The following is a 14,349-nucleotide window of genomic DNA, read 5'->3' on the forward strand; positions in this document are numbered from 1 at the left end:
CCATTCTGTGCAATGAAGGGTCCTATGAGAAAAATAGTAAGTGATCATATAAAGACTGTATCATAATGCAAATGTCCAAGGGGGCCCAATGAAGGTTGCACAGGCAACCTTGTTCCTGGCATTTTGTAATGTTTGACGAAAAAATTTCAACCAGCTCTGTTCATATGTAGCAATACCTGATGTGTCACATTACTTGAGAAGCTACACCACCAGATCTTATATCCAGAACACAGAATCTTCATACTAAATATACAGTATCTATTTGATTAGCTTTTTGGAGGAAGTTGAAGGTAAGTTCCTGGATATGATGGTGGGTAGAAAGGAACTTCTCTGTGTCTGAGGCCTGGTCTACAGTACGCGGTTATTTCGGAATTAGCTGAGTTAATTCAATATAAAACTGATTCTGTCCACACAACCAAACTGTTTTTTTCTATTTAAAGGGCTCTTTAATCCGATTTCTGTACCTCACCTTAGCAAGTGGAGTAGTGCTAAAATTGAGACCGCAGTTCTGGGTTACAGGTACTGTGGACGCAATTTGAGCTTACTGGCCTCTGGGAGCTATCCCAGAATGCTCCTTTGTGACCGTTCTGGACAACACTCTCAACTCCAATGCACTAACCAGGTAGGCAGTAAAGGCCCCAGGAACTTTTGAATTTCATTTCCTGCTTGGTCACCATCAGCACAGTCCACCATCAGAGGAGACCATGCAGAGTCCACCATCACAAGAGACCACATAGTCCCGGATTCGCAAACGAGCTCCAGCATGGTCTGAACGGGAGGTACTGGATCTCATCGCATGCTGGAGAGATGACTCTGTTATGGCAGAACTATGTTCCAAAAAAAAAGGAACGCAAATACATATGCTAAAGTCTCCAAGGCCATGACGGAAAGAGGCTACTCCAGGGACACAGAGCAATGTCGTACAAAAATCAAGGAGCTCAGGCAAGTGTACCAAAAAAGCCAGGGAGGTGAACGGGCGCTCTGGGTCACAGCCCCATACATGTCACTTCTACCATGAGCTGCATACAATTATGAGGGGTGACGTCACTACTACCCCACCACTGTCCATGGACCCTTGCAAGGGGGGAGTTGCATGGAGTGAGGAGGATATTAGAGGGCAAAGAGGAGAAGGAAGAGGAGGAGGAGGAAGAGGACAGTGCACAGGTGGCAAGTGGGGAATCAGTATTACCCCCTCGTCAGGAACTACTCTTAAAGCTGCAGCCAATAGCCTCCCCCCACCTCCAAGGTGGGCTCCTGAACCATGACGCTGCAGAAGGCACTTCTGGTGAGAGCCTGATCGGAGCCATGTGGTGGGAGGTGGGGGGAAACCCAGCTGCGCTGGGCTGTTCGTGTTTAGTTAAAGGGCTCATCCCTGCTCAGAGCCTCATTGGAGCCACGCGGTGGGTGCAGGGGGGTGGGGGAGGAGGTGTTGTGCGAAGCGATCAGCTCAGAGAGCCCGCAGGCCCTCTTTTCATATGGCAAACCCACCAGGCATTGCTTGCTACGGGAAAGAGGGCCCGGCAGTTTGAAAGCATTGAAATGAATGCAGAAGAAGCAGAACCCTGTGTGCCCCTAGGGCTTACCATGGCTGCCTGCAAGCTGAATTCTGTTGTCCAGCCGTGTGTGATGGCTTACTCACACCAAAGTGGCAGGCTCTTCAGTATAAGAGGTAAAATGCGACCTTGCACAAAAACAACATGTGCTGTGTACTATGAATGGCCTGTTTCACTAAGAAAGTGTGTCCCCTTTGCTCTCTAAAATGTATCTTTTAAAATACAACCCTCCCTTTTTCTCCTCCTGCAGATGCAAATGTTTCAGCGCGGCCCTATCTACTCTGTCCCAGAGGCTGGTCCAGATTAGAAGGCGGAACAAATGAACTCTGGATGACACATTCACCGAGCTCATGCAGTCCTCCCGCACTGATTGTCTCCATGCATTCAGCTGGGCACTAACAATTGCGGAGTCCTGTAAAGCGTTATATGAACACGAAGAGAGCAGGAAGGCGCGTGATGAGAGCAGGAAGGACGCTATGGTCAAGCTCACGGGGAAGCAAATTGACCTGACGGTGGATCTAATGCGAGAAGGGCACCAAGACCACAGACTTCTGCTGCAGCCCCTTTATAACTGCCCCAGAGGATTGCACAAGCAACAGAAAGCTGGCATATCCAAAATTTTGATTTGGTTTCTGGACTTGTCTCTCCCTCTTCCTCCACCCCCCTAACCCAATACCCCCTCCTCTCCAGTCTACCTTCTGATTTCTCTCAATGTGTTGTGCAACAAATAATAAAGAGAAAAACAACTGTCACACTATACCTGGCAAGTCATGAAACTGGCTTTCAAAGCTTCTCTGATATGCAGCATGCCCTGCTGCACTCTTCTAATCGCCCTGGTGTCTGGCTGTGCGAAATTGGCTGCCAGGCGAGTTGCCTCAACCTCCCACCCCACCATAGACATCTCCCCCTTACTCTCACAGATACTGTGGAGCACACAAGCAGCAGCAATTACAATTGGAATATTGGTTGTGCTGAGATCTAACTGAGTCAGTAAACTGATCCAGCGCGCTTTCAAACATCCAAAAGCACATTCTACCACCATTCTGCACTTGCTCAGCCTATAGTTGAACTGCTCCTTACCACTGTCCGGAGTGCCTGTGTACGGCTTCATGAGCCATGACATTAAGGGGCTGGCTGGGTCCCGGGGATAACTATAGGCATTTCAACATCCCCAACATAATTTTCTGGTCTGGGAAGTAAATCCCTTCCTGCAGCTGTTCAAACAGACTGGAGCTCCTGAAGATGTGAGAGTCATGCACCTTTCCCAGCCATCCCACGTTGATGTCGGTGAAATGTCCCGTGTGATCCACCAGTGCTTGTAGCATCATGGAAAAGTACCCATTATGGTTTACGTACTGGCCACCCCGGTGTTCTGGGGCCAAGATAGGGATATGGGTTCTGTCTATCACCCTGCCGCAGTTAGGGAACCCCAGCGCATTAAAGCCGTCCACAATGGTCTGCACATTTCCCGAAGTCACTACCCTTGATAGCAGCTGGTCAATGACTGCATTGGCTACTTGCAGCACTGCAGCCCCCAGAGTAGATTTGCCCACTCCAAATTGATGCCTGACTGACCAGTTGCTGTCTGGCATTGCAAGCTTCCACAGTGCTATGGCCACTCACTTCTCAACTGTGAGGACTGCTCTCATTTTGGTGTCTTTGCACTTCAGAGCAGGGACAGCAAGTCACAAAGTTCCATGAAAGCGGCCCTACGCATACGAAAGTTTTGCAGCCACTGGGAATCATTCCAGACCTGCAACACTATGCAATCCCACCAGTCTGTGCTTGTTTCTCAGGCACAGAATAGGCGTTCCACGGCATGAACCTGGCCCAACGCCACCATGATCTCCCAGTCACCACATGCCGTGCTTCTAGGAGCATCTGTGTCTATGTCCTCATCAGTATAGTAATCGTTGTCGCTTCCTCGCCTGGTTTTGCAGGTACTGCACATACTGCTGGATAATGTGCGAGGTGTTTACAATGCTCACATCATCAGTTTGCTTGCCACCCTATGGCGCCTGCACAGGTAATCCTGGAAAAAGGGCGCGAAACGTAGGAGAGCAGAGTGGCAGTGGAAGAGGTGCTGTTCGGTTCACAATAGCTGAAAAAAGGCAGGAAATGGTTGTCTTCTGTAGCTTTCATGGATGCGGGAGCCCAGGACAGACAACATGGAGAAGCTCGGTAGTGCAGCGAGAGCGGGAGAGCAGAGTTGGCGGCAGAAGCTGTACTGCTTGGTTCACGATGGCTGAGCAGAGTTGGCACGGGAAGCAATTGATGAGGAAGAGAAAGAGTAGATACTTATAGAGATTACGTAGAAAGACAAGAGGAAATGTGAGGTGGATTCATAGAACCAGGAGAGAAGCAGTGCACCGTACTGCACCGTCTCCTGAAAGCAGCATGGCATCTGCATGCCAAAAAGGCATGAAACAATTGCCTGCTGCAGCTTTCAGGAGGAAGGAGCGACTGACGACGCACACCAAGAAACACCCGTGAGAATGTTTTGCCCCATCACGCACTGGGAACTTAACCCAGAATCCAATGGGTGGTGGGGACCACGGGAACTGTGGGATAGCTACCCACAGTGCACCGCTCCGACATTCGATGCTAGCGTTGGTACTGTGGACGCACTCCGCCGAATTCACACGCTTTAGTGGGGACACACAAAAGTGAATGTATAAAATCGCCTCTGAAAATTCAAATAGAATAATTTCAAAATAATTTTGTACTGTAGACGTACCCTGAATCACTGGCTGAGTTGAGCTAAATCGAGTTAATTTGTATACTAATGCCACCAGGTATATTATGCTGTCATGAGACTAAGTAAGCATCAGGGTGCCTAGCACTCTTGCATAGGCATTTATTATTATTATTACTTGAATCTGAATAAATAAATAAAAATATTTTCCATACCTTTAGCTGAAGCACCAGGTCCATGCAATATTTGCCAAGAGGGTTTATGTCATTCAGGATCAGTGCAATTATAATATCAATTCCATTAGACTCATGGGTAGCAATGCAGCTCTTTTTAAAATGAAAAGAAAAGAGAGATGCAAACATATGAGCATATTTTCAGAAGAAGGGCCTAGATCCTAGGCTGCTCTGTGGCAGCACTGCACCCGACGGCCAGTGCAAAGTGCCCCTAAAGCAACAGTAGCTGGCCATAGGCGGGAGGATCACCCCCATGGAGCAGGAGCGCTCTGTTGTGTAGAGCCAACATGTCACCACCCGTCCCTGCTACCTCCCGCTGCTATTTTTAGCACTGCAGTGTCCCACTGATTCCCCACTATTGGAGTCTCTCCCCTTCACAGGGAACAACATCCCCCAGTAGGATAAGTCTTTGGCAGGAGGGAAGCAAGAAGAAAAGACTCTACCAGCTCCCTGCTGCTGGAGTATTTCCCTTCTGTGTGGAAAGGGAGGCAGCAGGGAAAAAAAACCTTTCCCTGCTGCCTCCCCCGTTCCAGAACCCTTCCTCGCCTCAGGAAAGGACTCTGGCCACAGGGAGAGGTCTGCCAACTCTCTGCTGCTAGAGCTCTTCCCCCTCCACAGTGAAAGTGTCCAGCATCAGGCAGAGACTGTGAACGGTGGGGGAGCTAGTGAAGCCTTTCCCCATTGCCTCCCCTCTGCCAGAGCCTCTCTCTGACCTGTGTAGTTACAGGTACACATTGAGGTATGGACACAGCCTTCATTTCTCTGCAGCGGGTAAGCTACACATACACTACATGCTACCACCAGTAGTGTAGACGTAGTCTATTTGACTATATGATTTGTGTGCACAGATGCTCTGTGTGTGTGTGTGTGTGTGTGTGTGTGTGTGTGTGTGTGTGTGTGTGTGTATAGATAGATAGATAGATAGATAGATATACACACACACACACACACACACTCTGGGGGAGTGCTTTTTTTTTTTTTTTGCTTTTTTTTTTAAATACAGAGTCTGAAATTTGCAACTGTGGCCAACGGTAATTCTGAATATTTTCACAACTTGAGTTCTGGCCCTTTTCAGCTATAACAAACATCAGGCTAAAAAGGCTCTTGGATTTTTTTTTAAACAACATTACATAACACTAGAGAAGAAAAGGCTTAAAAATAAAACGAAGAGAAAAATGAGATGGAAATGACAGCATTAGTATCTGCCTCTGAAATACACAAGATCATATCTTCAGTTGATGTAGAAGAGCCTAACTTCATTCCTTAGTTACTTCACAGCAGGTCTAGGTAATGAAGTCTAAACAATCAATCTTATTTTTCCACTACCAGTGTTCTCTGTGAAGCTAGATAAAAAGTTAACTTGAAAACATATTTTTCTTTCCCTTTACAGTGCTCTAATTATCGCTGTATTTTCAAATAGTTTGACCCATGAGTTTTTAAGCAAATATGATTATTTAACTTTCAGTGCACTTTAGCTTTTTTTGAGGTATGAATTAAGGCTGCTTGATTGTCAGTATTGCAGACAAAAACCACTTTGTAGTTAACCAAGATATATACTAGGAAGTAACACTAATATTTAACTGTTATGATCCAACAGCTAACCATTCTAGCATTAAGGAATAGGTTTTTATTTTGTAATTCTATCCACTGCAAGTTTCTCCACTGTTAAACCATAACAAAAGTTGTGAAATTACATCTGCTGTTACATCTTTTCTTTTGTTTACCCAGGCCAAGTAGAGTGATGTAAAACCATTTACTTTTTCTTTCTAACCTGCCTATTGGCACGGAAAATACACCCTCCAGAAGACTCAGGTATATAACTTTATAGACTCCATCCAGCAAAGCACTTAAGCACAAACTTAATGATAAGTTCTCAACGGGACCATTCGTGTGTTTAAAGTCAAACAAGTTTAGGTCCCTAAATCTGTGCCAGCAAATACTGAACACACCTTAAAGTAACTGCTGAATACAGAAAAGCATGGCAGCATACATCTCACACCTGCCTATTCCCGAGTGTGGGTTTTTTTGGAAAATCCCTGACATTTGACTGAAGAATTGCATCACCACTACCCAGTCTTGAAGATGCTGGTCTTGTAAGTACAGTAGGACGCTACGCTAAACACTTGGGAACTATATGAATTAAGTCGTCATATTCTAGAAACTTGGAGAGACAACCACAGATAAAAGCTAAGAAGTGAGTGAGATTTAGGTTTTACTGCTTATTTGGTTACTAATGAGTTTGCCATCTGCTGCCACGATTACAGTTAAAAAACCTGAAAGGAGTCTCAAACTGGGGGGAAGGTTAAATCCTGGCCCTAATATGCCAATGGCAAAACTCTCATTGGCTTCAGTTTGGCCAGGATTTCACCCCACCTATATCTGAGAGACTGTACTACAGAGAAGACCTGATTAGACAAAATGAGTCCAAGCTCTGATAAAAGTGTGTTTTCAAAGGTATATTAAACCTTGTGAGGTTTTCAAGTATGCTGCAGCCAGCCATATCATTTGAATCAGTTCCTGAATTATTAAGAATAGGAAAGGGTTATGTAATACCCATGGACACGCAGGTAAATTCTTCCTCGCCAAAAAACGATTATTCTAGCTACCTGATTTTCATGACAGGGGCCTTGACAGTATTCAGTCAAGCTCTCGAGGGTTTGGTTCACCAGAACTACATTCTTCTCATTGATGTATAGCCCCAAGAGGCCCAGGCCGCCTGTCGTGCTTCCACAAATACAGTCCAAGAACTGGAGAGTCTCACACACTAGGTTGTAATTTGTTTTGTTGTTCTGATTTCTTAGGAAGGTCTGAAAAGAAAATAAGAGATCAGGCACCACACTGGAATAGCTTTACATTTTAATGGTAATTCTCCACTTGCCTTGTGTGATAAATGCGGGGAGAGGGGAGGAGAGAGTAGCTCCCTTTTATGGGCCCAGCCAGCCAGTTAAGTATAAAATCCCTCTTAGTGGCTGTTCTCTACTTGCTTTACCTGTAAAGGGTTAAAAAGTCTCCCTGCATAGGTAAAAGGAAGGAAGTGGACACCTGACCAAAAGAGCAAATGGGAAGTCTAGAACTTTTTAAAATTGGGAAAAAACTTCTCCTTTGTCTGTTGTGGTTCTTGGGGAGACGCAGAAAGACAGGGCTACAGTTATGCTGCAAGAGTTTTGGCCAGGTATGAAAAATCATCAAATCATACCTAGAAACTACTCATTTGAAACCCCTACATATGTAAGTAGATCAGGAAATGCCTAGGAAGACACAATTAGGTTTATTTCTTTTTATTTTTTTATGGCTTGTGGACTCCTCTGTGCTAACCCCCAATACTTTTGTTTTGCTCGTAACCTTTAAGCTGGACCTCAAGAAGATTATTCTTGATGCTTAGTTTTTGTAAGTGGGTTTTTTTAAATCTAGTTTCCAGATGTTTTCTCTTTTTGATTTTAATAAAATTTACCTTTTTTAAAGAACAAGATTGGGTTTTTGTGTTCTAAGAGGTTTGTGCACATGCCGTTTAATTACCTAGTGGCAACAGCTGATTTCCTTTGTTTGCTTTCTTTGCTCTTCCCCGGAGGGTGTGTGAGAAGGGGCTTGAGGGTACCCCACAGGAAGGAATTTCCAAGTGCGCCTTCCTGGGTTTTCAAAGGGGTTTTTGCACTTGCGTGGTGGCAGCATCTACCCATCCAAGGTCAGAGAAAAGCCGTAACCTTGGGAGTTTAATACAAGCCTGGAGTGGCCAGTATTAATTTTTAGATTCCTTGCAGGTCCCCACCTACTGCACTCAGAGTGCCAGACTGGGGAATCGGCCTTGAAACCTTGGGAACAGGTGAACATTTCACCACAAAAAATGGTAAATTTAAGTACTCAACATTTAGGAAATACAAAAAATTAAAGTCAAATGCACAATCTTTCCACATATTCTACAGAACCATACCTGGAGCTCTCGGTTGTGGTTCTCACATAGCAACTGAAGAAATCTCAGTATCGGCTGCATGATTGCGATAGCAGGGCTCATTGTTGCTTCCTCTATGGACTTTTCTTCTGTGTTTGTAGCATCTGTTCCTGAGCCCATGAGATCTATTTCTGGGTCCATTTCTCTTCTATACACAGAGTAAGCTTTGGATGTTGCAGAAGACGCTTCTGTTAATTGCCCCTTCATACCTTGTTTCAGGTGCAGTGTTGAATCCCTTACTGTAAATAAAGACAATAATTCCCGTTTCCCCCCCACTCGATTCATTAACAAACAAACAAACAAACAAACAATAGTGTTTGGGGGTGTTTTTTGCACTCAATCCCTAAAGACTTCTGGGCAAAATATAAAAAAAATCAGAACAACGTTCACAAAAGAATAACGTTTTCCAAATAAACCTCAAACATTGAAACAGAAAATTAAAACAAAAAACCACTGTCTTTCTGCCACATACAATGAACGATAAGAACAATGGATGAACCACAGACTCGGAATTCAGTTCTTATGCTGGAATAAGTCTTTCACGAACAGCCCGAGTCATTTCAGCTTTATTTCTGTTTATATAAAAATACAGGGCCAAATCCTTCGTCTGTGTAAATCGGCATAGCGCCACTGACGTCAATAGAGCTGTTCTGATATAACCAGTTGAGGCTCTAGCCCATACCTTAGAGACAATTTTCAAATGCCTACTTTTATTTCAGCAGCTGAGAGTTTGCAGTAGTTGCTCTGAAGAGCAGGTATGGTATCAATGATGCTAAACATGCTGTTCATATACAAAGCAATTCTTTTGCCTCTATTCTAGAGAAAACCTCTTTTACCTCTCTTTTTTGGAGCAGATATAGTTAGGTCACTATCATCATCCTTCTTCTTGCTACCTAAATCAATAGTGCTGACTGTCACTGTTGATCGTATTTCCTGCTGAGCAATTTTCATGCGGTCATGCAGAACTTTAAAGAATTTTTCTGACTTCTTTTGCTCGTTCAATTGCTGGTAAGTGGAATACTGCAAGAAAAGGTATCCTTTAGATGTCAGTATTTTAAACAAGGAAAAACACAGTTTCGGCAAAACTATTAATTTTTAGATTATCATTACATTATCTACACTAACCAAAAACAAATATTGGGTACTGAGAACCTAATTCTTTCATAAATTAATATATACAGCAGGTCAAAATGTTTCAAATTTTGAAACGTCAATGACATTTTGAAATTTTGGAAAAACTGGGGGAAATTTCAATGCTATTTTGACCGCGTGTTGAGTAGGTTGCAATTTTTCACATTTCAAAATATTAAATTTTGAAAAGAGAAAGAAAGTGAAATTATTTTGTGAAAATTTCCATTTTTCTAACAGTTCTAGTGACTTATTATTCCCATTTAATAACAAAACAATAATAAATATGTCTATGTGGCACTATAGCTTAAACTACACAAGTTCTTTAAATTTTCTTTGTCAGATGCTACTTCTCAACCTCAAATCTACAGACTTTTTCAGAGGGACACTATTTTTCAATGAGAAGCAGAATGAATCAGCTCCCTAAGATGCATCATTCTCACGGGACAAAAATACAAAAATTAGAATCCTTAAGCTAAAAGCATTACCTATACATTACCTACAAAATGGAATATTGGTCTTCTGAAACCACTCACTTTTACATTATTTCTGTTTTTGAGGCTTTTGAGAAGTGTCCTTGAACTTTTTCAGAAAGTAACTTAATTTTGCTGCTATTTTTGACTTGATGGTATGTTTTTTTAAAACCACTGCAAAACTCTTAAATTCAGAAACACAAACATGAAGCAACATATGGCCATAAGGAAAGAACAAGTTAAAAAAGTACTGTACTGCATACATAAAGATAGTTTAAAAGTGTTTTCCACTATTGACAAGTCTACAGCCTGAGATACTGCATTATTAGCAAAAGCATATTTGCATTTGTATTATAATGAGACATTGTTTCATGAGAGAAAACTTTTCACAAAGGTCACTGAAAAAATTATTTTCATTTGTCTCCATACTATGTGCATTTCAAAAGCAATGAATAAATAAATACCTGTGTTTGTGTATTTCCACCTTCAAGCAATGCAATACCAAGTAAGATGGCTTCTGAGAAAATTCTGTCATTTTTGGTGCTTACGATAACATCTATGACTAGTTCCGATGCACCTTCTTTATCCAGAAGGCACTGAATATCAGACATCAATATCCCAGACTTATCTGAATCTTGTCCTGAAAAGCCACCTGCAAATACAACAGATATTTATCCTGTACATTCATATTCGTGTTTGTGGTATACATGTTAAAATAAACTAACTCATAACTGATTTATCATTGATTTAAATGATAATTTTGCATAAATAAGGACTTTAGGGCTGGGCCCCAAGAATAAAAAACATGAAATAACATACGATCAAAACCGTAGCAACACTGAGTAATTCCAACAACAACAAAGATGGAGCCTAAGTGATTTGTTCACAGAAATGCATTTTTATTTAATTGCTGCATATTTTAAAGGTAAGCTGTGTGTCCTCTTTTGCTTCTTTATGAATTATCAACATGGGCTGAAAGGTTATCTTGATAGGTTTTTTTTAAAACTTAAGGCACAGTCTACACCCAGATTTTGCAGTGATAAAACTGTTTTGGTCAGTGGCGGAAATAGTTTTAAAAAAATACACTCTCCCCCAGTTTGGACACAATTATACTGGCATAAAGGTGCCTTACACAAGTACAGCTTATTCATCTCCCCTTATGGGGAAGCTACATAAGAGCTAGGTATTATTATACTGGTATAAAGATCTATATAGATATATCTGTATATACACTAGGGCGATTGTACCATTTAAACTATACTGCTACAGTAAAATGTTACAGCTTATGTGTGTGTAAACAAGGCATTAAAAATATGAGGTCTGGTCTGTGCTATGAAATTAGGTCGGTATAAATACATCGCTCAGGGGTGTGAAAAATCCACACCCCTGAGTGACACTGTTAAACTGACCTAACCCTTGGTATAGACAACACTACTTCAATGAGAAAATTCTCCTGTCAGCCTAGCTACTGATGGTCATGGAGGGGGAGTACCTATACTGATGGCAGAAGCCCTCCTGTCAGTGTAGGTAGTGTCTCTACTGACGTGCTACAACGCGCAGCTCACTACAGCATTTTAAGTGTAGATAAGCCTTCAGGAATGTCAAATTCTGTCTTCCCTGATTCTGCTGGAGAACCTTTGGAAGGTCTTAAGGATCTTTATTGTGAGCGCTGAAACTAACTGTAGGGGCAATGGTATTTGATCTTGAACAAAAGGCTACCTTTGTTCAAAAAGTGTTAATTAATCACTTAAATTAAATAGGTCTTAATAAAATCAAACAAAACAAAAGGTTTTAAGCAGTCTGGCTGAAAATCTCTTTCCCTCTCCATTGCTTAGCTCACAATGCCACAATTTCTGTACTCCAGTTATCCACAAGTCTTCCAGTCCTGATAGGACCTGTGTTTATAATTTAAAAAGCAAGCAGAAAACAAACAAACAAAAAAACAACAACCTGCCCCTCCGCAACCACCAATATTACTATATAAGTGATATAATAGCATTATTATGAATGTGTCTATCCACATGATGTCTCAGCAATACTAGCTACATTTTATGTTCTCCATTGGACCATATAAACTTCAGAACTCATCTATGTTGTAGCTAAACAGAATGCACACACAATCACCACCATATCCACTAACAAATGAACTGTACAAACATACAGATGCACAATGTAAATGTACAGTGCCAGATTCTACTCTTGCACACATGCAACCGATTGGCCTCCCTAACTTACAAGGGTCTGACTGAGAGCAGAATTTGGTCCACAGGGTATTGACTGTAAATATTTCCATAGGGTCAACATCTGGAAATTTATATAGGAACATCTGGATCAGCATCTGGAAATGCAGCCCACAAAAGCAGGCACACATAACAGTATATGCTGCACTATGGTGCATCACAATCTGGCTCTATGCACAGTCCCCTCCTCATGCCCTGCTTAAATTACTACTGTCAACATACAGACCTTCAGATCATGCTCCTTGAAGACCCCCTCAACTGCTTTGGTAGTGAAAGGTCTGTAAAGCCAAGAATCCTTTCCGTGAGTTTTGAGGGACACCGGGACAGTATGGAGAACTTCTGTGTTTCGCTCTCGCTACTGGCTGCAGATTTTCTGGCATACGCTTACGCACAGACAGTCTGAATTTGGATTGAACTGTGTATTTATTTTTTATACTTTGGGATTGCCAAACACAAGCCAACTGTCTGACACAGGTGCATGCAATTTAACACGGTTTAGCGCTGCTCCTCTCCCAACAGGTCAACAGTTGTTCGAACTATTTACTGACTAAATCCCCTAAGCATTTACCATGCACCTGAGTAGAAAATTAGGTGACAAATATTTTATTTTTCTTAAATGATCGCTGTTGATTTACCTCCCACTTGTGCAGTTTTGCTGTAGCTGCCGGACAGAGGCCCATTCATACCACTTCCATAGTCTCCTTTAAAGTAACGATTTAGAAGTATTTTCCTTAGAGTGTTGCCCTTTAGGAGAAGGATGAAAAATAGCATGAGACGTTACAGGAGCTGCCAATTTCTGCTTTCTGGAAAACAAGCTGTTTGCCACAGTAATATTCTACTAACTCAGTTTTAGATGAAAAGCAAATACATAACTGGGGATGGTAGCTGAGAGAAGTATAGTTTTACCTAAAAAATCTCAAGGCAAATTTTCTAAGCTGCTTTTCAATACATTTATTTTTAAAAACGCAAAACAAATCAAGCGTTTGAAAAAAATATTTTAATCATGATCTTTAAGGCCTATATTTTTCAGTTGGATCCATATAGATAAATGTTCTTCCTTTCTCTTTGTCCTACCTATCATTGACTGTGCTGTCTCCTACCCCTCCATGCTTGAATTATATTACTCAGATTGTCTGACACTGTATATCTCAGCTGTATGAACTCATAGACTAATACCTAGAGCAGTGGTTACCAAACTTTTTAATAAGGCAACCCGCCATCTATATTTGGTCTGGTTTTGTAACCCACCATTACATATATGCACCCTCCACCCCAGCACCACAACCCTAATCCCGGTCCGGTGCAGAGGGGAGGCACTGGACTGGGTTGGGGAAAGAGAGTAAGAGAATGAGCCCACCCTACACACACCTCGCAGTGGCGGCTCCTGTCCCATGGAGCTGGGTCTGACTCCCCACTCTGGGCATTGCCTGGAACACAGAGGCACAGTGCCACTCTGGTCTGGCCACCCCTCCATCATGACAGAGGGGTGATAGGGCCAAATTTGAATGAGTGGCATTGTGATCTGGTGCCTGATTGGGACACATGGTTTGGGAAACATTAAAATAAGTAAAACAATGTATTCATGTCTGAATATTGGCGATGATATAATAGAATTTTCTAAAGCCTTCATGATCCCTCACTAACTTCAAGCACTGAGAAGCTGATCTTCCACATACCAACCATTCATCTTCTCGCTGCTTGTATCCTACTATAAATGACTCTTCACCATTCCTTTCATAATAATGTTCTCAAAGTTATTTCCATCTCTACGCCTAATGCAACCAAGTATATATCTGTTGATTTCCGAAATCAGGGTCTGCTTCTCTCCCATAATATTTCCAACATAGGCATTTGTCTTTTTTCAATCCGGGAGATACACATGATTCTTCATCAGCACCACATGTCAAAAGCTTCAATTTTTTTTCTTGTCAGCAGCATTAACTTTCTAGGATTCACATCCCATTTAAAAAAAACCAACAACAACAAAGTTTTTCACCAGTCAAGCCATCTCACATTTTGATATGCCATGGTTTTTCCACAGTTTCTTCCTCTGAAACAGCTTCCTTGTCTGGATATATATG

At 42.2% G+C, this 14,349-nt stretch overlaps 1 protein-coding gene across 1 annotated transcript in view; it reads right to left on the reverse strand.

Annotated features, from left to right (window-relative positions):
- Positions 1–14,349, reverse strand: part of ITPR2 (inositol 1,4,5-trisphosphate receptor type 2) — a 366,766-nt gene that overhangs the window by 93,825 nt on the left and 258,592 nt on the right. Inside the window, exons 38-43 of the mRNA XM_050967887.1 lie at positions 12,904–13,012; positions 10,493–10,680; positions 9,264–9,447; positions 8,410–8,666; positions 7,088–7,288; positions 4,464–4,574 (exon numbers count right to left, since the gene is read on the reverse strand). Of these exons, the coding sequence (XP_050823844.1) occupies positions 4,464–4,574; positions 7,088–7,288; positions 8,410–8,666; positions 9,264–9,447; positions 10,493–10,680; positions 12,904–13,012 (1,050 nt within the window). The remainder of the gene's footprint in view (positions 1–4,463; positions 4,575–7,087; positions 7,289–8,409; positions 8,667–9,263; positions 9,448–10,492; positions 10,681–12,903; positions 13,013–14,349) is intronic.

This window comes from Gopherus flavomarginatus, chromosome 1 (assembly GCF_025201925.1).
Source record: "Gopherus flavomarginatus isolate rGopFla2 chromosome 1, rGopFla2.mat.asm, whole genome shotgun sequence".
Lineage (NCBI taxonomy): Eukaryota > Metazoa > Chordata > Testudines > Testudinidae > Gopherus > Gopherus flavomarginatus.